Here is a 26,517-nt window from a genome sequence, read left to right on the forward strand (position 1 = left end):
AGATGGAGAAATTGGAAAACAAAGACCTACGACATAGCACAGAGAACTATGTTCAATATTCTATAATAAACCATAATGGAAAGAATATGAAAAAAAAATGTGTGTATACGTATATAAACTGAATCACTTTTCTGTACACCAGAAACTAATACATCATTGCAAATCAACTATACTTCAATAAAAAAGTTTCAATAAAGAATAAAGTTTAAAAATAAAACAATAAGGTAAAGAAAGGGGTCTGAAAGGAAGATGCAGTGATACATGATACAGAAAGCAGAGCCATGGAAAAATCTAATGTGACCCCGAGACATGTGAGTACCTACACGTGTTCACAAATGGCATAAATGTATACATTGGCTGAAGTCAACTCCAGAACAAAGCAACATATTTTTCAAATACATCCTTGCAGTTCCTTCATGGACTGTGTTCAGTGAAATCTATTTCAGTCAACACAGTAGGAAACGATTTAAATCAGGAAAAAAGAAATGAGTGGGGAAAAAAAAAAGAAATGGGTGGACTCCAGGCCAAAGGCGCCACAAGAACATGGGGTGGTAGAAAAGGCAGCTTCAGTAATTTTCCAGCTGAAGCTCAAGTTGGCCTCCTCAGTGTTAATAAGAGGAATCTTAATAATGCATTTCTCCCTATTTAATACTCAAAAAGAATAGCTCTTGAGACGTCAGTTGGGAACGACACCAATTCTAAATTTTCAGCTCTATCAGAGGACAAACATTCATAGGATGTAGACCAAACAGTTGGAAGAATTCAGTAAGTGACAAAGAGCTCAGAGTAGATAAGGACAACCTGTATCTCAATCCAGAGTAAAGACATAAATCTTACATTTGCAATAAAGATGCTTAGGAAAGATTACAGGGTGTAAATCTCATTTCCTTTACATATTTCCCAAAATCTTCATACCACCAAAAACACAAAACAGTAATTTTCTGTATTTAACTAAAATTCATTTATTTTTCATATACATTAAATCACATTACCCTGAAAATTTAATACACATAAAATTTAAATTTAGAAATGAAGCAACCGGTGTGGTTTTTGCAACCTGTTCCACACAAAATATGAAGAGTACTCTGGCTCCATGGTTCAGAGGGGTAAGACACTGACACAAGTGTGAGAAGATGAACAAATAGTTCTTCATTACGAATATTAAAAAGGCAGCACTCAGACACAGCAGGTGTCTGCCCCACTGTCTGACCTCAGTACTGAGGTAGGCTATCCGTCAAACTGACTGAGTCCTTCACTAGGAAGCATCATCAAACACTGTGATACTCTCAACTCTGAAATGGCTTTTAATCCAATGGCAATCAATTCTCAGTCCCCAAAATTCACAGAACTCACAACATACATACTCCATCCATTGTCAACCTACAGTGAAAATATAGTCAGTTCTGTTCTTTGGCAATTATTTGGTTACCTGACTGAATTTCCATTTCCAGGTCATATATGGAGACTGGGGAATAGGCGTGTATAACCACCTGTGTATGCTTAGTCATTCAGTCGTGTCTGACTCTCTGCAACCCGCCAGGCTCCTCTGTCCATGGGATTCTCCAGGTAAGAATACTGGAGTGGGTTGCCATATCCTCCTCCAGGGGATCTTCCCAACCCAGGGATCAAACCTAGGTCTCCCACATTGCAGGCAGATTCTTTACCAGCTGAGCTACCAGGGAAGCCCCTATATAACCATCTACATATTATGATTTCAGGGGCCCCAGAAGTTAATGTCCAGAGTAAATCTGTAACAGCTGTGAGCTGGGTGTCACCACCCATACAACCACACTGCATGAGCCACAAACTATGAAATATTCACATGAATATTCATATACATAAACAGGAGGCATTATGCAGGGTTCTTCAGAGAAACAGAACCAATATGTATGGTGTATATATAGAGAAAAGGAGATTTATGATAAGGAATCGACTCACATGGTGATGGAGTCAGGTCCCAAACTGCAGGGTGAGTGAGCAAGCAGGAAACCCAGGAGAGGCAACACCTTAGTTCCAGGCTGAGTCTGAAGGCCTGAAAACAAGGCAAGCCAATGTGTAGCTCTCATCTGAAGGCTGACAGGCTCCAGACACAGGAAGAGCCAATGTTTGGAGTCCAAATGTAGGAAAAAGGTCAATGTCCCAGTTTGAAGGCAGTCAGGCAGTAAGAATGCTATTACTCAGGATGAGGCCAGGCTTTTTTGGTCTATTCAGGCCTTCAACTGATTGGATGAGCCCACCCACATTAGGGAGGGCAATCTGCTTGATTTAGTCTACAATATACATGTCACCTTCAGAGAAACACCTAGAATAATATTTGACCTAATATCTGGGCACCTCATGGTCCAGTCAAGTTGACACATAAAATTAACCATCACCAAAGGGCTTGCCTCATAGCTCGGCTGGTAAAGAATCCGCCTGCAATGCAGGAGACCCTGGTTCAATTCCTGGATCGAGAAGATCCACTGGAGAAGGCATAGGCTACCCACTCTAGTATTCTTGGGCTTCCTTTGTGGCTCCGCTGGTGAAGAATCCACCTGCAATGCAGGAGACCTGGGTTCAGTCCCTGGGTTGGGAAGATCCCCTGGAGAAGGGAAAGGCTATCCACTTCAGTATTCTGGCCTAGAGAATTCCATGGAGTGTATAGTCCATGGGGTCACAAAGAGTTGGACACGACTCAGCAACTTTCACTTTCTTTCAATGGTAGTTTACTGGTCTGAAGGAGGCCCAACTACCTTGATTCTACCCAATTCTTTTTCTTTTTCTTTCTTTATTTTTGGCTGTGTTGGGTCTTTGTTGCTGCACAGGCTTTCTCTAGTTGCAGTAAGTGGGGGCTACTCTCTAGCTGCTTTGCACGGGTTTCTCATTGCGGTGGTTTCTCTTGTTATGGAGCACGGGCTCTAGGGCATGGGCTCAATAGTTGTGGCTCATGGACTTAGTTACTCCAGGGTATGTGGAATTGTCCCGGACCGGGGACTGAATCCATATCTCCTGCACTGCCAGGTGGACTCTTAACCACTGGACCACTAGGGAAGTCCTATGCATTTCGTAAAGACAAACAATCCAATCTTTGGAGAGTTAGAGAGAGGTATGAAGAGATGGCTTACAGAGGGTGTGTCAAGTGGGACCGGGGCCATCAAAGTCCTCACCATCTCTAAGAAAACACACTTTTCTGGGCCTGGGACCAAAGTAGATGAAGGTCTGAGCTGTATTCAGCTTAAGACAGGACAGCTACCTGCACACAGGGATGAAAATGAAAGGGTCATCCATCCATACAGCTCAGCAGCAGTCTGGAGGCAAAAAGCAGTTGAGAAATCCACAAATTACATTCATTCATTCAGTAGTGTTACAGAGCTTCTGCTACATGCCAGACACTGTGCTAGACATTTCAGAAACAAGTATAAATAAGAACCATATTCTTCCTTTCAGAAGTTCATTCCAGTAAGGATTCAGTTCAGTTCAGTCGCTCAGTCGTGTCCGACTCTCCGCAACCCCATGAATCACAGCACGCCAGGCCTCCCTGTCCATCACCAACTCCTGGAGTACACTCAAACCCATGTCCACAGAGTCGGTGATGCCATCCAGCCATCTCATTCTCGGTCGTCCCCTTCTCCTCCCGCCCCCAACATTTCCCAGCATCAGAGTCTGATTATAAATATGCAAACAGATAATGATCATCCATTGTGGAAAGTTCAAAATAAATTGCAACGATCTCTGCCCAGCTAGTTTTAATTCACAGGAAGTAGACCACGTAATGTAAAGCATATCAGAAATCTTCTGCCAAAACATACCCTCTTCTCTCCACCACTACCCACCCAGCAATAGTTCCCTAAAATTCCATCCAGAGATTTGCTTGCGTTAGTAATTTAAAAAGCAAAGCAAAACTCAACTAGAAAGGCTGTCATCCACATCTTAGTAAATTAGTTTAATAAACCTACTCTTCTAAATGTAGCTGAAATCAGTCACATGAAGAGAATGGGAGATTTGAGAAGTCAGGAACAGAAATGAGAACTGATTTGGAAGACACAGCTAGAGAGAATGTGGGCTTCCCCAGTGGCTCAGCAGTAAAGAATCCTCCTGCAATGCAGGAGCCACAGGAGATGTGGGCTCAATCCTTGGATCAGGAAGATCCCCTAGAGGAGGGCATGGCAACCCACTCCAGTATTTTTGCCTGGAGAATCCCAATGACAGAGGATGCTAGAGGGCTACAGTCTATAGCATCGCAAAGAGTTGGACATGACTGAATTGACAGCATGCATGCACAGAGAGAATGCAGAGAACAGGCATCCAGAGATAGAAGAGGATTTCGGAAAAGAAAGGGGACGCTGCAAGGTCAAAGTCTTTGGGCACAGAACCTATTAAGTTTCTAATACTTTCAGAAGATGAACCTATTTTGAGATGGAATCTGCCTCCAAAATGTTTACTCATTTCAAAATTCTCCCATGGGCTGAACTTCCTCCTTTTTCTTTCTCCAGAAGGAAGAAAAGACCCAAAGAGCAAGCTCTGCTACCATCTCTCTGAATTATGGCTGTCGTATCACTGAACTGTGTGGTCTCTAATTTCATCACAGATTCTTGTCCCCTAGGAGTGTCTGGGTGGTCAGGTGTGTGCAGGAATGAACGATAGAAGAGGGCTTGTTATGGCCATTTGACAGAGAAAGAGGAAGGTATGGATAAATAAAGATTTAAGGAAAGACAGACTTACAACAGGGAAGCGAACTAAAAAAAGACAAGCTTCTGATATCTGCCCATAATGTTAATCATTATTAACCATACACTTGGTTGACTATGGTTTATAATAGCTTGAAATCCCAAGTACATCATTTATTGTTAAACCAGATTTCGCATTTCACTTATTCACCACTGATAATATTAAGAGAAAATTTTTCAATAGGTTTAAAATTGCATTTTCTGTGACTTGGTTTCTTTAGATTCTAAGCAATGTAGGCAAAACTAGATTAAGTATAGCCAATGCAAGGTCAAGATCTTCAGGCACAAAAAATCCATTAATGTTCTAATACTTTCAGAAGATGAACCTAATTTCAGATGAAAGCTGCCTCCAGAATATATGGCTAAGTATGTTCTGGGTATAATTTGTTTGGCAAACAGTGTAGAAATTCATATGAAACTCTACTGAACTAACAGTAAATTGCCCACCTAGAAAAAAATAAATTTTCAATAGCTTCAAAAGAATTCTAAAGGATGACAATCCTTGGAAGAGAAATAAAACATGGATGAGTTAGAAATTGTAGTTCTGGGCTGTTATTTAGTTGCTAAGTCACATACAACTCTTTGTGAGCCCATGGACTGTAGCCCATCAGGCTCTTCTGTCCACGGGATTCTCCAGACAAGAATACTGGAGTGGGTTGCCATTTCCTTCTCCAGGGCATCTTCCCAATCCAGGGATCGAACCTGTGTCTCCTGCACTTAGATACAACCTGAAATAGCAAAGTGAAATTTCTACATCTATATGTTTTATAGTGAAAGAAACAGAACAAAATTTTCTTAAAAGTATTAATAAATCCAAATTGCAATTATTAATGAAGTATTAGAATGTGAAAAATGCTTTCCTCTTTGAGTTATCTTTTAGTAGCTCTAATTCCTTTCCTCCATTGGACAGTTTTCTTATTCTGGATCCCCAAAAATCAGTGCCAATAAGATAAAGTTTTCCTAAAGCACCCTTCATTTTTATGAACTCCTAAGTGTCAAATTTCACTCACTGTATACTGGGCAAATCGATCATTTTGTCTGTTGAATCTCCTTAGTAATAGATTTTGAGGAAAACTTTTCCATGCCACTCTCACACATGGCTTCAGAAAATTTTCAATTCAGTGCAGTCACTCAGTCATGTCATAAGTATATGACTTTTAAGTATATGATTTACTTGAATTTAATAGATATTAATGTATTTTACATTACTGGGGCAAGCGTAAGAAAATTTCTAGACAGTTTAATTCTAAAATAATTGGTTTGCATAGTTTTAAAGTAGTTCATACAACAGAAGAGCTATTTCACAAAACATAAGACATATTTTGTCATTTAAAAATGTATCCAGAGTAACTATAGTAAGGGCTACTTGGAAGTTTTCTAGATGAGCTTCAATATTACTTATGGTGGAAGAATAGTGTTTAGGAAAATATTTGAGAAAACAAACCTTGGAGGAAGAGAGAAAAGCTTATTATTCATAAAAGTTTGATAATCTTTCCTTAATAATATGTTACTCTGTACTGCAGAGAATATACAGCATATATTCTCTGAATATTTGCAAATAATACCACTTTAATTTTTATGCAAACCAAACAATAATAATAAAATAAGATTGTACAATGTACAATTGTAAAATAAATGTAAAATTGTAAAATAAAATTATACAATGGTTGCATAACTCTAAGAATATACTAAAAACCACTGAGTTATTTAAACTATTATCCAAAGAAGTGACATTGAGTGGTATTTAACCATTTAAATCACAGCACATCCAGTTCAGTCCAGTTCAGTTGCTCAGTTGTGTCTGACTCTTTGCGATCCCAAGACTGCAGCACGCCAGGCCTCCCTGTCCATCACCAGCTCCTGGAGCTTGCTCAAACTCATGTTCATCGAGTCAGTGATGCCATCCAACCATCTCATCTTCTGTTGTCCCCTTCTCCTCCTGCCTTCATCTTGCCCAGCATCAGGGTCTTTTCCAGTGAGTTAGTTCTTCGGAGCAGGTGGACAAAGGATTGGAGCTCCAGCTTCAGCGTCAGTCCTTCCAATGAATATTCAGGACTGATTTCCTTCAGGATTGACTGGTTGGATTTTCTTGCAGTCCAAGGGACTCTCAAGAGTCTTCTCCAACACCACAGTTCAAAAGCATCAATTCTTTGGTGCTCAGCTTTCTTTATGGTCCAACTCTCACATCCATATATGACTACTGAAAAAAACCATAGCTTTGACTAGATGGACTTTTGTCAGCAGAAAATTTTAAACATGTGAAAACTCTCACACTGCCTAATTCTTTCTCACCAAACCAACTATGATATAGATAAAATGGAGTAACTTTCATTAATTTTCCTACAAACAAAAAAGAGTGATAGGTTGCAAATTATGCATGACTTTCAATTACAAGTAAGCTAGACAGAAGTATCTACATTATTCAAAGTTGAGGAATGGTTATGGATATTTCTATGTTAGAAGCTACATGCCTTTTTTTTCCTTTGCTGTCTCCTTCAAGATCACATCTCATCTTGGGACTTCCCTGGTGGTCCAGGGACTAGGACTCCATGCACCCAATGTAGGGGGCCCAAGTTCAGTCCTGGGCAGGGAACCAGATCCCACATGCTGCAATTAAGAGTTTGCACGCTGCAGCTAAGGATTCCATATGCCTCAACTAAACATCCCAAGTGCTACAACTAAGATCAGTGCAGCCAAATAAAAAATATTAAAAAAAAAAAAATCTCATCTGATCCTACCATCACCACTACAGTTCACAAGACCCTCAGTCTTTTGACTCCATCTAGCTGTGCTATCTCCTCCATGGAGCCTCCCCAGATTGCTCAGGCACCATGATTTTAAAAGCTTATGTGCTTCCCTGGTGGCTCAAATGGTAGAGTCTGCCTGCAATGCAGGAGACCCAGGTTCTATTCCTGGGTCAGAAAGACCCCCTGGAGAAGGAAATGGCAACCCACTCCAGTATTCTTGCCTGGAGAATCCCAGGGACAGAGGAGCCTGGTGGGCCACAGTCCATGGAGTTGCAAAGAGTCGGACATGACTGAGCAACTCCACTTTCACTTTTCACTGCTTATGTCAGCAGCCTATGGCTGGGTGGCATTACTACAGTAATAGTCAAGCTTTCTATTGACTACTTGCCGTGGATGCTGTTCAGGGACTGAATGGTGAATTGGATTAGATCTCCTGAGAACCTGATTGCCATTTTTTTATACTTATACTTGCAGCTAGATCAAGGACTTCTTTAATTTTTAAAAAATATTTATTTACTTGGCTGCCTTGGTCTTAGTTGTGGCACGTGGGATTTTTGTAGCATCACGAGGGATCTTTGGTTCTGGTGCATGGACTCTCTAGTTGTGGTACGTAGACTCAGTAGTTGCAGTGCTCGGGCTTAGCTGCTCTGTGGCTTGTGGGATCTTTAGTTCCCCAGCCAGGGACTGAACCCAAGTCTCCTGCATTGGGAGGCAAACTCTTAACCACCGGACCACCAGGGAAGTCCCCAAGACCATGGACTTCTTTTAACAGTTGTCGCAAGCTATTTATCCTCTTCACATCCCTCCAGTGGCCATTTAATAACCTTTATTATTTACATGAGGGTAATGAAATTTTATCTACTACGGTTATCCTAGTGGACTATAAGACTGGTTGCATCCACTCGTGTAGAAGGAAAAGATCTCCCCTGAATTGAGAATTCATTTTTCATTTATCTGGGTAAAAGGCCTATATCTGAAACTGGAAATGGAAACCAGGAAAGTCAAGACTGGACACCCTTGATTTTAATGGTAGCAGGGCCAGGAAGACAGCTCCCTGTGGGTGGCGGCCCATGGGATCATTATAAGGTGACTATCAAAGAGTCAGAAAAGGAGGAAAACTGGCTAGTTGCCATTACAGCTATAGGGCAAATGGACCTGGGATCAGAAAGCAGTAGTCTGTAAGCTTTGAAAACAAATGTTTTGACATCCTCCAAATTTCCCTTTTGTTTTCTACACATATTAGGTGAAGTTGTTTTGAAAATCCAGTCTTCTTCAGCTCTGTCATGGGAAACAAATGAAAGGTTTTGCCTTTGCCTGAGCAACAGGGGGCCAGAAAAGAGGGCCAGGGGGCAACACACAAGCACGTTAAACAACCCTTATGTGGGACTTCCCTGACGGTCAGTGGTCGGGACTCCACACTTCCAAAGCAGAGGACGTGAGTACGTTTCCTGGTTGGAGAACTAAGAGTCCGCACGCTGCGAGGCACAGCCAAAAATAATGATTAAAAAAAGAGAGAGAGAGAAGAAGAAGCCTTATGGAATGGAGAAGTTTGAAAGAATAGCATCCATATGGTCTATTCTAAACCCTGGAAGGTCAAGAGCGTGTTTTACCAAGGATGGCAGCATTTTAAAACAAACATTGCATTATTTCGAATGAGTTCCACTTCTCACTGCTGCTGCTGCTGCTAAGTCACTTCAGTTGTGTCCGACTCTGTGTGACCCCATAGACGGCAGCCCACCAGGCCCCCTCGTCCCTGGGATTCTCCAGGCAAGAACACTGGAGTGGGTTGCCATTTCTTTCTCCAATGTGTGAAAGTGAAGTCGCTCAGTCATGTCTGACTCGTAGCAACCCCATGGACTGCAGCCTACCAGGCTCCTCCGTCCATGGGATTTTCTAGGCAAGTGTACTGGAGTGGCTTGCCATCGCCTTTTCCGTCCACTTCTCACATTAAAGCACAAAAAGACTCTTGAGAAAAATTAAAACGGTATTATTTGCAAAAATTCAGAGAATACATGCTACATATCTCTGCAGTACAGAGTAACACATTATTGAGTCAAGATTATCAAACTTTTATGAATAATAAGCTTTTTGCCCTTCCCCCAAGGTTTGTTTTCTCAAACGTTTTCCGAAACACTACTCTTCCAGCACAAGTAGTGCCGAAGCTGATCCAGAACACTGTCAACTAGTCCTTACTACAGTTACTTTGGATATGCTTTTCTTTTTGATAAATAAATTGATTGATTGATCTCTAGCTGTGGCTTGTGGGCTCCAGAGCGTGGGCTCAGTAATTGCAGCACAAGGTAGGGCTTAGCTGCCCCTCAGCATGTAGTATCTTCCCAGACCAGGGATTGAACCTATGCTCCCTTCATTGGCAGGTGGATTCTTAACTATGAGACCACCAGGGAAGTCCTGGATATACTTTTAATGATAAAACATGTCTTACATGTTGTGAAATAGCTCTTCTGTTGTATGAAATACTTTTAAAACTATACGAAAAACCAATTATTTTAGAATTAAACTCTAGAAATGTCCTTACTCTTGCCCCAATAATGTAAAATATATTAATATCTATTAGATTCAAATAAATCATATACTTAAAAGTCATATATTTATAACAAACAAATTTAAATTAAAAGTTATATAAATTATATGCTTAAATATTTAGGCAAACAAGCTTAAATTAATCTTAAATATAAAGTCTCCAGATAAATATATTAACATCGCAATGTTTCACATCTTTAAATTTGTGAAACACTCCACTGGAAACAACTGAATAGTGAGGCAATTCTTGGGTGAAAATTGCTAAAACTTCTTAAAATAATCACATAATTTTTTAAATCCACTGACTTTGAAGATAGAAATGAAAAACTGGATTGAGTCTCTCACGTCAACCTTAAAAATTACCTATAAAGACCTATGTTAAAGCAGTAATTAAAAAAAATATATATCATCAGTGTGAATTTTGGGATAAATATTTTCCCTGAAACTTTATGGAACTGAGTTCTTTCTTCCAGAATAAAACTTGTTAATTTATTTTTTTAGAAACTTCATTCAATATGCTTCTTTTTAAAACCAAATATTTTGTACAGTTCATATATCTAGGAAATGGGGGTTTTCTACATTAACTGGCAATAAAATGTTAGACCAGAAATAGTAATGATTGTAAAATGCCACTTTGCCACTATCATTGATATTAACCAACGTAGTAAAGGAGTCAAAGTGGAGGAGGAAATGGCAACCCACTCCAGTATTCTTGCCTGGAAACTTCCATGGAGAGAGGAGCCTGGCAGGCTACAATCCATGGGGTCATAAAGAGCCGGACACAACTTAGCACCACCACCATTAAAGAAGTGAAAATATTAGAGAATTAATACCTTCAGATTAGAATCGGTGGGGGGAAGGATATTTGGATAAAATTGAAAGTTATCATTGCTAATTAAAAAGCAGTCAGGTCTATAGGAAAGTAAATCTTCAAAAGGCAGCATGTAACTGGTAAGCAGAGTATTTTATCTGCAGGCAATTCACTGTGCTTACTTAAGGGGAAAAAATGAATCCCTTTCAGGGAGTCCTTGACTTGTCATTTCTCTGGGGGCCTTTCAACTTCATTTGTCCCCTTTATACGACGGAAAGTAAAAGCTGATTTGAAGGTGCCATCTCCTTCCTGTTGTGAAAAACAGAGAAAGGTGGCCCACAGAAAACCACAGAGTCCGGTGTAAGCTGTTCGCCAGCGAATGGGAATAAGGCTGAAGTTGGTCAGCTGTAACAGAGAGAAGACATCGGTGAGGGCTCCGTACAAACCAAACCCACGAATTAGCATTCTCAGTAGTTTGAAACTCACCTGTACAAAAGGCCAGTACATCAGACCACTCTGGAATAAAGGAAAACTTTATTAGGGTGCTTCTAAATTGCACAAAGTGATCACACAGTTTATTCTATAAAGCGTTAAAAAAAACAGACAACAAAATAAATAAATAAAAACAAAGATGAAACAATAGTTTATAAAAGAAATACCGGGCAGGAAGAAGTGGAGGTGGGAGTATATTTCAGACTAAGCAGATTAAATTAGACTACTTATGGTCTCTCGAGTGGAAGAGGGTGGGAAGTTGTCCAGAAAGCTGTTAGGCACACGAATAAAGATTTTTATTAGTTATAGTCATAGATCTAGACTATAGAAAAGTCTACCTGAACGAGGACCAATTCTGGAAGACAACTGCTTTCAAACCATTGTTAACAACATATATTTATATATCGCAGTTTTCCTGTTTGCTCATGCAAATGATTCAGGGAAATACCAATAAAACACAGGATCATCAGTGAATTTTTGAAACTATAGACCAAACCCACTTTATGGTGATTTTCTAATAATGTATTCTAGCTACTTCATGCTAGAGAATAAGTTTAGCTTTTAAGATGGATTTATATCAACAGGCTTTAACCTGTTGGTTCGGGTTTCCCAGGTAATAGTGGTAAAGAATCCGCCTTCCAACGCAGGCGAGACAGGTTCAGTCCCTGAGTTGGGAAGATTCCCTGGAGAAAGAAAAGGCAACCCAGTCCAATATTCTTGCCTGGGAAATCCCATGGACAGAGGAGGCCAGCAGGCTACCGTCCATGGAGTCGCAAAGAGTCAGACACGACTTAGCGATTAAGCAACAACTGAGTATACGGTATAAGAGGTGACTTGTTTCAAGCCCTGGAATGACCCTGAGAAACAGTTTCCTTTTCTGTAAACACCATTGTGATGTTAAGAAGATTCATGTCACCGGGACTCAGCAGAATGCATACCTGGAAACATCAGCTCTAAAAGTGGCAATGAGTCCATTAAGCCACTCACATTCTGCTATTCCTATTTTGCAATAACCTCTTTGACTCCAAAAACCACTGTAATCACTAACAAGAAAAAATACAAGAATGTCAGAAATCATTGTGAACATTGAATAAAATTCAGAGACACGTATGGACATTCTTAAAGCTTCTCCTTTAACCATTAAAACAAATTTAAGATGTGTCAAAACATTGTACCCTTGTGTCAACCATCTGGAGCCCTAACTGAAGAATATTTTTATTTAAATGTATTTTATGTTAAAAGATACAAAAAGGACTTCCCTGGGGGTCCAGTGGTTAAGACTATGCCTTCCAAAAAAAAAAGAATATGCCTTCCAGTTCAGGGGACGAAGTTTTGATCCCTAATGGGGAACTAAAATCTCACATGCCTCTAGGCAACTAAGCCTACACACCACAGTGAAAGATCTTGAGTGCGGAAACTTAAGACCGACACAACCAAATAAATAAATATTAAAAAAAAAGATACAGAAAGATCATGGTTGTATTTTTCAAAAGTCTGTCTTACCTTATACGTATTCCAGAATTTCTGTCTCATGTCCAAAAATATATCATCCTTTCCCTGGAGAATACTCATACCTATTTGCAAAACCACACACCAAAAGAATTTCAATAAATTCAATAGGAAGAATACTGTGTAACAGTTCACAGTCAAGTTTTCTATTCCAATAGGCAAGTGACCTCTGCTATCATTCACTCAGTATATCCCATCTGACCCAACAGTGAAAACCGAAGACAATCTGCATCCTAAAACTGGATACATTTTAAAGTAATGATTAATATGAAGTAACAATAGCAAGGGATGAGGTTATAGCAGAATTATTTTTAAAAAAAATGTAAGAGAACTCACAAAAACCTCAATATAATCATAGTGGGACTATTGGTGACATTTTTCCTCTCCTTTCAAAAGATTTTTTGAAATTCTTAAATTTTTTAAAATTAATTTCCTCCTTTTACAGAAAGGCTGCCAGACCCTGGGTGTTCTAGCAACCTCAGATTTCCCATCTTAAGAGGCTTTCAAATTGGAATTTGACAGCGGAACATCAATTCAGTGCTCCTAAAAACATGTGGAAAACTTTGATGTTCAACAACCCTGAAAAGGAAGTCAGAGGAAAAGAAACAAGTCCTCTTATTTTAGGAAGGGTGTAAAAATAAGAGTGCTTTAAAAATTTTCCCCCAACTCTGATTAGGAGGAAGGGGAAATAAAATCTTTCAAGTCAATTGCAGGGGATTCTTAGAACAGGACTTACAAGAAAACTGAGCCCAATATTGGTAACACCATACTCCACTTACACAGCCGTAACTAAGGGTTAAGCATTTGATGTGCTTTCTTTCATAACCCTGGGCTGAGGATGGTCAAGTTACAAAGGAGGAAAAGCGCTCAGGGAGGCTGATAGTGATCCAAGCGCAACCCAGGTGTGGATTCTGAACCAGATCTCATAATCACAGCATTTCTAGCTTCCAAGGGAGCCCCAGCACAAAGGATCATCTAAGACAGGCAATTTCCAAGTCTAAAGAGCCTTGAACAGACATCCAACCTACCCCACTCCTACCTCCCCGACTTCATTTTTACAGGAGGAGAGGGAAGCAGGGTCCAGAAATGTGAAAAGAAAAACAAAGAAGCTCCGTGGGCAGGAATCTGTTTCAGGTTCCATGGGCTTGACTCACAAGCCCCAGCAGCCCTGTGACTGTAGCATCTTTCTGGTTTCAGGCATACTGACATTCCCCAGGGAGATGAAGACCATGCCATGAATTGCGTTTGTTTCGGGCAAATCATTTTTCTCCTATGAGCCTCAGTTTCCCCGTGTGTGTGTGTGTGTGTGTGTGTGTGTGTGTGAGTCACTCATTTGTGTCTCACTCTTTGTGACCACATAGACTATAGCTCGCCAGGCTCTTCTGTCCATAGAATTCTCCAGGCAAGAATACTGAAGTGGGTAGCCATTCCCTTCTCCAGGGATCTTCCCGACCAGGGATCAAACCCAGGTCTCCTGCATTGCAGGCAGGTTCTATACTGTCTGAGCCATCAGGGAAGCCCCTTCCTCATGTGTAACATGGGAATAATGGTACCTGCCTTGCTGTTTAATTTTGAGAATTAAACAGGAATCTGATTCCCAAAAGCCACACCACCGCCCTCCACCCCATCACCACAGTACAAGGCCACCACTGCAGCAGGCGTGAGACTTGACAAACCTGGCCTGGATGTCACTCCCTGGGATAAGGCACAGATTTCTGATAAACCAGGCAGCTCCTGCTCTCAGGCCCTCTAGGCCCTCACCTCATGGCCCCTGTCAACCGTGTGGTTGGCACTGTATCAGGCATGATTCTTGTGGAATTTGTGAGCCATGCTGGTCCTCAAAATGAGATCCATGGTGCAGTGTAGTTTCCTTCAAAGTCTTAACTTGATCACCTCCACCCGTTTAGAAGAAAGTACCAACAGGCACTAACATGACCTCTTGGCGGGGAATCTGATCCCCAAAGCCAAGGCCAGGCCCAGGATCATTGAATTTTCTTAATGGATGGGTGCCCCTCCCCTGCTCACTCCTTTCCAGGTGATAGAAAACGCTATGAAGATGAAGGCAACAGAGCCCTCTCCACTGTTTTAGAATTTTAGGGCGCAAAGGAAGTTTCCCAAAGTTAGGCCCTCAGGCTCCGCAGTGCACTTTCTGAGGAGGGGGCTCCCTGCACCCTCACAGGTACAGAGTCCTCTAAAAACAGAGGTCCAAAGTCTTCTCACATTTTCTGTGGGTTCTGATGTGGGGATGGGACTCCCTTCAGGTAAACCTTGTTACAAAAGCAGGAGGATGGCCCTGAGCACACATTCTGGGGGGAAACAGGTGGGACGCGGAGGCTCAGATGGTAAAGAATCTGCCTGCAATGCAGGAGGCCTGGGTTCGATCCCTGCGTTTGGGCAGAGCCCCTGGAGAAGGAATTGGCAACCCACTCCAGTATTCTTGCCTGGAGAATCCCATGGACAGAGGAGCCTGGGGAGGCTACAGTCCATGGGGTCACGAAGAGTCGGCCACAACTGAGCGACTAACACTTGAACACTTTGGCGGGACCTCAGATTCCCCTGTCTCTGCCCCGACCATCTTGAATCCCCTCACATTTTGTTTTCGTGTTGGAAAGGCTTATCCCTCCAGTGGAAACGAGGGCCCCAGCCCCAGGCCTGAATTTTCCCAGGAGCTGGACCGCCTCTCCCAACCCCAACCCGGACCGTCCCACCCCTCGCCCCACGACAGGGGTCGCAGCGGCTATGGTAACGAGCTGGGGGTCTCCTTGATATTCCCGTGGATCTTTATTTCAGGGGAAAAATGGATCTCCATTTCTGCCTCCCCCAGTTCCGGCCTTCGTACACCCCAGGGCCCCCTGAAACTTTCAGCCCCACACTATTTACAACCTCAGCGTCCCAAAAGCGCCCCTCGCGCCCTAATCCCAGGCCTCTCCAGCAACCACGCCTCAATTTCTCTCCCCTCAACCCCCTTAATCCATGGTCCCCAGACTTCCCGGTCCTCACACCTCGATCTCCCGCTCTCGCCCCGACTCTCCCAATCTCCTAACCCCTGGCCCCCGCGGGAGGGTTTCCAGCCCCGGCCCCCTCCGCACAGAGCCCCAGGCTCCTGCTCCGTCCCAGCCCCAGGAAGCCCCTGCCTCCAGTCCCCCAATTCCGGATCCGACCCCATCCCCCAGCTCCGCCTCCAGGTCCCCGCCCGGCTCCTCACCGGCGAAGAAGGTAGAGACGTACACCGGCCCGCCCAGCGCCTGGTCGCACAGCACCTTGGCCAGGATGGTGCGCGGCGCGCGCCCAGGCAGCGCGCGCTCCAGCAGGCGCAGCCACACATAGTTGAAGTTCGCGTGGAAGGCCACGGCCACGGTAGCCACGTGCCGCGTATGTTGCCAGTCGGCCGGGCTGCCCCGCAGCAGCTGCTGCAGCGCGTCGCCGCCCGAGAAGAACCCGGCATAAAGTAGTACGTTCGCCGGCCAAGGGTAACGCCCGGCGGCGCGCGTGAGCGCCTGCCACCAGCTCAACATGCCGGTTCCCAAGGCGCCCCAAGAACGCAGGCCGCTGGCTCCCCGGCCTCCGCCCTCCGCCCAGGCAGCCGGCGCGCCGCCTCCAGCCCCTTGCACCTACCTCCTCCCGATGCTCGAAGGCGATTGGGCGGCGCGCGCACACCCAAGCTCCGCCGGCCAATCCCGTGGCCCCTGGCGATCCTGGGACTGAGCTTTTGATGTGCGGTGGGTCCACAAATACTTGATCCCCTTGCAAGAAATGCCCAGAACAGGCAAATCCATTCGGACGGTGGACTAGTCAGGGGCTGGGCGATGGCGCGGGGAGGGCGCGGGTGCGAAGTGACTGCTAACCGGGTGTGGGGTTCTTTTGTGGCGTGATGAAATATCTAGTAATTAGGTAATGGTAGCGATTGCGTGGCAACGAAAACCATTGAATGAATTGTGAATTGTGTGGCATGTGAATTATACCTCAAAAACAAACCAAAAAAAAGTTTAAAAAAGGAAAAACTTGGGGAAAACTGGGCATGCCAAAGCTCGATTTCCAAGGTGGCGGTGTATTTTAAATGTTTTTACATGCAATAGATTCACAGTTTCGACACATACAGTGCACTGACTATATACCAGTCTTTGGAGACAATGTCAGAAATTAACCTCTGAGGCCTTTTCTGAATATGAGGTGAGATTCAATCCTCTTCAGAGGCTATGCCTCAATGAATATTACCTCCCAAAACAGACGCTGAGTTCCCAGAAGCAGGGGGTCATCGGAAACCCAAACAGCACGTGTAACCTCTGACCTCATGGAAGTCACTTTCTCTTTGCTTCTTTTTCTCCATTTTTCCTTCCTCCGTGGTCACATCCAATTCCATTCTCATTTTCTCGCTTTCTGTCTTCTGTTTACCCTATTTCTGTTAATTATTAATTTTCAATTTTTAACTTTTCATTTTGAAATAATGCCAGACTTTTTGAAATGTTGCAAAAGTAGTACAGAGTTCCTGTATACTCTTCACCCAAGCTTCCGCAGATACTGACATCTTACATAACCATAGTACAATCGTCAGAACAAGGAAACAGGCACTGATGTAATAACCCGCCTACAGACCTTATTCAAATTACTGCCAATTGTCCCACTAAAGTCGTTTTACAAGGACTAGCATTTGATCCTGGATCACTTTGCATTGCATTGAATTGTCACAGAGCACCTTAGTCACCAATCAGGGGCATTAACCAGTTATTTTACAGTTTGTTCCTCAATTTTGTCAGCCCTATTTTATGGGCTGAATTATGTCCCCACAAAATTCATATGTTGAGGCCCTAACCCCTAGTACCTCAGAATGTGGCTGTCTTTGGAGAAAGGGCCTTAAAAGAGGCAGTTAAGTTCAAATGAGGCCCTTAGGCTATGCCCCAATCCAATCTGACTGGTGTCCTAATAAGAGGAGGAAATTTGGACATAGGAAGAGAGGTGAGAGCAGTGCGTGCACAGAGGAAAGGTCATGTAAGGACAGGGTGGGAAGCGGGCAACGGAGACAGGCTTCAGAAAAAACCAAGACAGCTGACACTTTGACCTTGGACTTCCGGCCTCCAGAACTGTGAGAAAATAAATTGTTTAACCCACCTAGTCTGTGGTATTTTGTTCTGGCAGCCCTAGCTGACTAATCCACCCATTCTCCTCAGTTCTTGGGATTCTGCCAATCTCCGTGTTCTTTGACTTTGCTATCTGCTCATGTACTGATCTTCATCCCTTCGCGCTCCTCGTCCTTGTTACTGGTTCCAAGTAAATCTTCTGTCAGACTTGTCTCCACTAGGCAGTTCCTGGCACACACCTTTGTTTGTTTATTACTTAAATTCCCCTTGTATTATTCTTTTCCTATTGCTTCTGCGACAAGTTACCACAAATCTATTGTCTTAGAGGTTTGGAGGTCAGAAGTTTAAAATGGACCCATGGACTGCCTTCCCTTCAGAAGCCCTAGAAAAGAATCCATCTCCTTGCCTTTTCCAGCTTCTAGAGGCCCTCTGCATTCCTGGATGGCTCCTTCCTCTGTCTTCAAAGTCAGTTTCGTAGCATCTTCCAGTCTCTCTCTCTGTCATTCTATCATCACATAGTCTTTTCTGACTCCAACCCATCTATTCTTCCTCTTAGAAGGACCGTTGTGATCACATTCATCCTACCCGGATAATGCAGTTTAACCTCCACGTCTTGAGATCTTACCTGTCTGACTCTTTGCAACCTTAGGGACTGTAGCCTGCCAGGCTCCCCTGTCCATGGGATTTCCCAGGCAAGAATACCAAAGTGGGTTGCCATTTCCTACTCCAGGGGATCTTACTGACCCAGGAATCAAACCCTTGTCTCTTTTGTCCTGCATTGGCAGGCGGATGCTTTACCACTGCAACACCTGGGACATCTTTGGAGGGCTACTATTCATGTCTTGCTGCTGCTGCTAAGTCACTTCAGTCGTGTCCGACTCTGTGTGACCCCATAGACGGAAGCCCACCAGGCTCCCCCGTCCCTGGGATTCTCCAGGCAAGAACACTGGAGTGGGTTGCCATTTCCTTCTCCAATGTGTGAAAGTGAAGTCGCTCAGTCTCTGTAATCCTTTTGATCACTAACAGCAATCGATCACATCAGCCGAAATCAAAGAACCCATCTCAACAAACTGCGGCAGGACCAGCTGTTAACCCAGGCAATCTTTCATTCATTCATTCAGTTGATCAGTACTTACTGAGCACAGTTACGGGCCAGGCACTGAACTCTGGGCTTGTGGCGTGGATTTGTGTTCACAATGATTTTTTTCTTAAAAAAAAAAAAAATCTAATTCCTGCCTAAATTAGATGAAATTGTGGTCTTCATTAAGGAAAAAAAGGGAAATCATCCTAATGACTCCTACACAATTCCCTTAACCAAATTTGTTACAGAGAAAAATAGAGCAAAATTGGGGAAATTTTCTGAAAAGTAGGGTAGGGGAGGGATTAGAATTTCCGGGTAAAATGTAGGATGCCCATTTAATTTTGAATTTCACATGAACAATGAATAATTTTTAGTGTATGTATACTCTGGTGCAGTATTTGGGCTGCTTACACTAAAAACTTTTAACTATTCATCTGAAATTTGAAATGAATTGAGCAGCCTGTACCTTTATTTTTAATTTTTTTTTTTTTTGGTCACACCCTGTGGCTTATGGGATCTTAGTTCCCTGCCCAGGGATTGGACCCGGGCCTGGGAAGTGAAAGTGCTGAGTCCTAACCACTGGACCTCCAGGGAACTCCCAATGGCATCCTGTTTTGTTTTTTAAAATATTTATTTATTTGACTGTGCTTAGTTGTGGTATGTGGGATCCAGTTCCCTGACCATGGATTGAACGTGGGCCCCATGCACTGGGAGTGCAGAGACTTAGTCATCGGACCAGCAGGGAAGCCCAGGCATCCTGTATTTTTAAGATACAGCAATTGGGATTGACATTCTTGGAGAGCTCGCTGCATGTGTCAATTTTCTACTAACCACTTTAATACATGAATTGTTTTTCTCCTCACAGAAAGTCAGTGAGGCTGAGGACTGGTAACAACCTATATAGAGGCAAATATCCTCCAAAATCTATGGTGATGTTTATGAAGGAGCTCAACGTATTTACTTAATGGGAGTTGAAAGGAAGAGCAATGAATATTTTGAAAGTTGAGATGGTTTTATGTAGATTGGTATATACTTGTCTCTTCTTAAAAGCATAAAAAACGCAGCAGTTAAAGACAATCTAATTCGGTAAAAATGCTAAAGAACCTGCCTGGCCTTCAAAGGAGATGAGATGCTGTGAGATAAATTAATTCATTCCATTGATGCTTCATCATCTCTGCAAGCTGTGATTCCGAGCCCTCTGGCAATAATGAATTAACAGATTTATGGGACATTAATATCCCTGAACAGTGGAGGATAACTAGGGAATGTAGTGCTGAGCTAAAATGGAAAAGAGTTTTGTTAGGAGTTCTTTCAGCAGGGCGTAAAGTACTGATGTGGGAACTGAGCTTCAATTTACAACTAAGGTTCACATTACACACACATTAAGATGATTACAGGGACGCTTACTGTAACCATTATTATTTCATTTTATTTAAATGAATGGGGGCTTAATAAAAACCATCAAGTGGGCTGCAATGTCTAAAAATCTATCTTCTTTCGCTGATCTGAAAATTTCTACTGAAAAAAGTTTACTGTGCTGTATAGGCTCCAAGACCAACAGGTCTGTTTTCCAAAGAACGAAGGAAGTAATCAGCTTCAAAAAAAACCAACTCATGACCTTCAGAAAAGGTCATGTAAGTTCCTCCAGTCCCTTCAATATCACCTCTGAGATATCTTTTGTTTGTGAGGGTGTGGGTGCTAAGCCAGAGACTGACTCCTTGTCACCTGAAATGAGGTTGGCAACAAAAACTCCAATCTAATCCTCTTTCTCTTAACATTTTCTCACCCACCCACCCCTTCAGCTCAGATCCCTTCATTTTAAAAAATTATTATTTATCTATCTTTGGCTGCACTGGGTCTTCATTGCTTCGGGTTTTCTCCAGGCGTGGCAAGCAGGGGCTACGCTCTAGTTGCCATGCGAGGGCTTCTCCTTGAGGTGACTTCTGTTGTGGTGCAAGGGCTCTCGGGTGGGCGGGCTTCAGTAGTTGTGGCTCGAGGGGTTAGTTGCCAGAAGCATGTGGCATCTCCCCAGATCAGGGATGGAACCTATGTCCCCCTACATTGGCAGGTGAGTTCTTAACCACTGGACCACCAGAGAAGTCCATTCTTTTTTCTTTAATATTTACTTTTATTTATTTCTTTGGCTGCAACAAGTCTTAGTTGCCGCACACAGGATCATCTATCTTCCTTGTGTTGTGCAGGATCTTTTAGCTGAGGCACGTAGGGTCTAGTTCCCTGACCCAGGCCCCCTGCATTGGGAGCACAGAGTCTTAGCCACTGGACCACCAGGGAAGTACCTCCAGAGGCCTTCCTTCTTAATGGAATTTCTCCAGCCTTGATCTGAATGGAAGGGGGTGCTTTGATTTGAAGCTGGGGTCGCTAAGGGTCAGACACGACTGAGCGACTTCACTTTCACACATTGGAGAAGGAAATGGCAACCCACTCCAGTGTTCTTGCCTGGAGAATCCCAGGGATGGGGGAGCCTGGTGGGCTTCCGTCTATGGGGTCACACAGAGTCGGACACGACTGAAGTGACTTAGCAGTAGCAGCATGCCCAGTAAACACAAGGTTTTGTTTAGTGTGGTTACAGATGAATAAAAAGAGCTATGCTTTATGTAAATGTTCATATCATTTTCTTTTCTAAAAATTACTTTTCTTTGGATGGGTTCCCGTGGGTGGGATTGAAATGATGGAGGTGGGGGTAGGAGGTGCCACCACTGCTGACACCCTATTACCGAAAGGTATGCATGGGAGTCTGGTTGCTGACCGCTCAAAAGCCAGTAAACAGGCCAGGTTGATGGAAAGGAAATTTCTTTTTATTTCAGATGCTGGCAACTGGGGTGGGGGAGGAGGAGGGGGAGGGTGGCAGACATCTGTCCAAAGGCTGATTCCCCCCTGCAACCCCAACAAGCAGAGGGTAAGAGCGTTCATAGACAGGCTTGGTGGGTGGGGTGGAGGTTATATGCATAAACAGCAGAGTCATCTCTAGCAGTCATGTTCAGTTGGTCATCAGTGGCCTAACTAGCATCATCTTGGTTGCTTTAGGTGCAGTTAATCTTCAGTTCCTGGAGAAGGCAATGGCAAGCCACTCCATTATTCTTGCCTAGAAAATCCCATGGATGGAGGAGCCTGGTAGGCTGCAGTCCGTGAGGTCGCTAAGGGTCAGACACGACTGAGCGACTTCACTTTCACTTTTCACTTTCATGCATTGGAGAAGGAAATGGCAACCCACTCCAGTGTTCTTGCCTGGAGAATCCCAGGGACAGGGGAGCCTGGTAGGCTGCCGTCTATGGGGTCGCACAGAGTCGGACACGACTGAAGTGACTTAGCAGCAGCAGCAGCAATCTTCAGTTCCAGGGTGCACTTGTTCCCATTTCTTTGTGGTCAGCTCTCGGAATAGTGCAGCTCATGTCCTGGGTACAGTCTGGTCATCACATAATTAACTTCTCCACCTGGTGTTCTGGTACCTATAGGACAGCTCGCAGGATATGGCTCAGAATATTATCTACAGCCCTTGAGAAAGAACTAAAGGCCCTTGACTATGCTTAATGACAACATTTTTATTACTTAGTCTCCTTTGACTGTTTTCGTTTCGGCATTTCTCACTTCTCTGATTAAACTTGTTCTTTGTTTAAAGTTTTCCACAGGCAAAAGGCAGGCAGAAGACATGGTAGGGGGGCAAGGATCATAGAGTCCTGCTCTGTTTCACTACATGAATGTCCATAGGAGAGAAAGAATGGGTACTCTAGCTGAAAAAGTTCCAGAGAGGAGGTTAGAAGGAAGAAGATACAAGCCTAGTCCCAACCAGAGCCTTAATTTCTCCTGTTAGCAGAAATGATATGAAGCAATCCCATCATGAAATCATTGCATGTCAGCTCTAATGTGGAAAAACCACACCTAAGAAATCTGTTTCAGACTTCCCTGGTGGTCCAGTGGTTAAGAATCTGCCTACCAATGCAGGGGACGTGGGTTCAATACCTGGTCTGGGAAAATTCCATATGCCTTGGGGCAACTGAGCCCAGTGCTCCACAACTACTGAGCCCATGCACTGCAACTACTGAAACCCATGCATTCTAAAGTCTATGCCCCGCAACAAGAGAAGCCACTGCAATGAGAAGCCCAGGTACCACAAAGGAGAGTTGCCCCTGCTTGCCGCAACTAGAGAAACCCCATATGCAGCAACAAAGACCCAAAACAGCCAAAAAAATTCATATATGCATAAAAGGAAGTCTGTCTCTATGACCTAGGCAACTCTTACCCCCTTGACACTGGCACTAGTTATCTGAAAGTGCTTGGTTCCATACGATCGTTTTCAGACCCTCTTAACATTGTTGTTTGGATGGATGTGAGAGTTGGACTATAAAGAAAACTGAGTGCCTAAGAATTGATGCTTTTGAACTGTGGTGTCGGAGAAGACTCTTGAGAGTCGCTTGGACTGCAAGGAGATCCAGCCAGTCCATCCTAAAGGAAATCAATCCTGCACATTCATTGGAAGGACGGATGCTGAAGCTCCAATACTTTGGCCACCCGATTCGAAGAACGGACTCATTTGAAAAGACCCTGATGCTGAGAAAGACTGAAGGTGGGAAGAGAAGGACAGAGGATGAGATGGCTGGATGGCATCACCGACTCGATGGACGTGAGTTTGAGTGAACTCCGGGAGTTGGTGATGGACAGGGAGGCCTGGCGTGCTGCAGCCCGTGGGGTTGCAAAGAGTCGGACACGACTGAGTGGCTGAACTGAACTGAACTGAACATTGTTGTTGTTCAGTTGTGTCTAATTCTTTTGCGTCCCCATGGATGGTAGCCTGCCAGGCTCCTCTGTCCATAGAATTCTCCACACAAGAATACTAGAATGGGTTGCCATTTCCTTCTCCAGGGAATCTTCCTGACCCAGGAATCGAACCCATGTCTCCTGCATTGGCAGGCGGATTCTTTACCACTGAGCCACCAGGGAAGCTGGTGGCTTAGTTTGGGCTGGAAGTAAAACAAAGTGTTAAGGTGAGAGTTGTATCCATCCCTTGCTCTTGTTGAGAAGTTTGGAACACTTTCCACTTTCCATCCTGCCCTCAAGAGAATATGAAAATGGGGCCATGGATTTCTTAATAGGGATGGTGGACATCGGAGAGTTCACCTGAGACTTGGTACTTTGTGCTATTTGAAAGAAATATTTGAAATAGAGGGTTTCTCTGGCACAGGAACTGTTTTCATCAGCTTTGTTTTCAGTGACTATTCTGCCCACATTGGTGTGGAATAATAGGGCAGCCAATTAAATTTATATCATTAATATTTCATTGTTAAGCTTTGGGGAAAGAAATACCTTTTTAGTTCTCCTAAAATATGTCAAGAAGAGATTTTTAAAAATCTGAAATTATGAAAACTCCAACACTAGAGGCAGCTTTAATGATAGTGCATATTCGAATATGCAATTAAGAATTTCCATATAAAAGGTGGAATTCATTTCAGAGAGTTCTCCAATTATGCTCTTTTGAACCTCTGAAACTTCAATTACTTTCATAAAAAAGTATGACTCTACTAATATGTGGAAGAAATAATTAATTAGTGGAATAATGGTTTAAAGATGATGTTAGTGTTCCGAATGATCCAATCAGGAGAGAGAAATCACATTGTAATTAGAACAGGGAAAGTTTGATACAGTCGATTTTTATTACTCAAAGTAGTTACATTCTATAAAGTTGCTATAAGCACTAAACTAGCAAATGCTAACCCTTCCTCCTAGAGGAATTACAGGGTTAGGTTCCTTTCAGCCTCTGGTCACATTTCATCAGTTGATCAATACAAAGCCTTGCTTTGTGTTTCTGTTGAAACAAAAAGGACACTTTCTTGAATATGCACTGTGGATGTGTTAACACTGAAATCTCAACCCAACAGCTTTGTAACTCCTGCCTGAACAAAACTAGGTATTCTCTACAGAAGGCACATCATGGCCTTTTTGCATTTAGGAATACTAGATAGCACTGTAGAACTAAGCTCAGCCATTTAAATCAGTGAAATTCCTAATAAAAAGCATAAAAATGTAGGAATCATTGTGAAAAGGACACTTGCAGTAGGAGAGACAACAAAAAGGTCAAGCATCGCCTTGTTGGACTGTAGCTGGGAACATGCAAGTTAGAGGATTCAACTTTTTGCTTCTCTGAGCACGTGCATGTCTTCAAATGATAGCAGAAGCATCAACAGTATTGGTTGTGGGGCTCCCAAACACATTTAAGCAAGTAGGTGAATTTGCAAATACAGAATCACCAAATAACAACTATCGATTGTATAAAGAATTGTTAATGGTAAATTCAAAAGATGAGGGATTGAATACAAGAGAACCCTAAAGAATACAGAAATAACAGATTATAAGAAACAGCCACTACTCCCAGGACTGAGATAAAACATCCAAGATGAACCCTCCCTACCCTCTAGGGCTGAAACCCTGACTTACTGGGAGGGCTATGCCCAATAAGTCACTGAATGGCATCACTGATTGGCAGAGAAGTCAGCTGCTCTAAGGACCTGCCAGCCAGTGGAATTTGCTGGAGATCTGCCTTCTAGGGTAAACTGTGTGGGGCCTCATTGGAGGTTTGTTGTTTAGCTGCTCAGTCGTGTCTGAATCTTTGCAATCCCATGGACTGTAGACTGCCAGGCTCCTCTGTCCATGGGATTTTCCAGGTGAGAATATTTGAGTGGGTTGCAATTTCCTTCTCCAGAGGATCTTCCTGACCCAGGGATGGAACCCACGTCTCCTGCATTGCAGGCAGATTCTTTACTGCTGAGCCACCAGGAAAACCGCCAGACTGAGTACCAGGGTGTGATACAGTGATTTTCTTAAGCATTAAAAAAATTATTTATGTAATTTGGCTGTGCAGCATATGGGATCTTAGTTCCCCAACCAGGGATTCAATCCCATCCCCTTCACTGGATGAGTGGAGTCTTAATCACAGACCTCCAGGGAAGTCCAAACGATATAGTGATTTATAATAAGAAATATTTATTTGATCTGTGTCCCATTTCTGGTACAGAGTTCCTAAAATGCTTGGATTTCCTGAGTGATTAGAGCAATGGGAGCATCACTTTGTTATAGTATTTGGTCTACAATTTTGTACTCTGTGCCTGAAATAGCTTCCAAGTCTTCAAACTGAAAGGAGAAGTTGTCTATTTATTTGCAACAAGCCCCTTTCAACTACAACTGAGTTTATGTTAATGAGGCAACTTCTGGACTGCCTTTAAGGGCAGACTTGTTGCCAGGGTAAACCCATTAGAGGGTTGGGACTTTTAGTCCCGCCCCCACCTCCAGGGAGTCGGGCTGAGGACTGGAGATTGAAGCAATTACCAGTGATTTAATCAATTGTGCCTTTGTAATGACACTTCCATAAAACCCCTAGAGAATGGGATTCAGAGAGCTTTTGGGTTGGTGGACATGTGGCGATCGGGGGAAGAGTGCCTCCCTTCCCAGGGCATGGAAGCTTCAAGCCCAGTCCCACATACCCTGCCCTATGCACCTTTTCCATCTGGCTATTCCTGAGCTATGACAAACCTAGGTAGCATATTAA

At 43.2% G+C, this 26,517-nt stretch overlaps 1 protein-coding gene across 2 annotated transcripts; it reads right to left on the minus strand.

Moving 5' to 3' along the window:
• Positions 1–948: 948 nt before the first annotated feature.
• MPV17L (MPV17 mitochondrial inner membrane protein like) lies at positions 949–16,401 on the minus strand. 2 transcript variants are annotated; one of them, XM_055409543.2, is made up of 5 exons: positions 16,012–16,401; positions 12,801–12,871; positions 11,292–11,321; positions 10,988–11,210; positions 949–6,906 (listed from the first exon to the last, which is right to left on the minus strand). In XM_055409543.2, exons 1-4 carry the CDS (start codon positions 16,319–16,321, stop codon positions 11,031–11,033), a joined length of 591 nt encoding a protein of 196 aa, XP_055265518.1. In that variant the 5' UTR covers positions 16,322–16,401; the 3' UTR covers positions 949–6,906; positions 10,988–11,030. The 2 variants fall into 2 exon arrangements, with proteins under 2 accessions (XP_055265518.1, XP_055265517.1); XM_055409542.2 differs by having other exon boundaries at positions 949–11,210.
• Positions 16,402–26,517: the final 10,116 nt, after the last annotated feature.

Source organism: Moschus berezovskii, chromosome 27 (assembly GCF_049115385.1).
Source record: "Moschus berezovskii isolate FMDL1 chromosome 27, NW_MosBer_1.0, whole genome shotgun sequence".
Classification (NCBI taxonomy): domain Eukaryota; kingdom Metazoa; phylum Chordata; class Mammalia; order Artiodactyla; family Moschidae; genus Moschus; species Moschus berezovskii.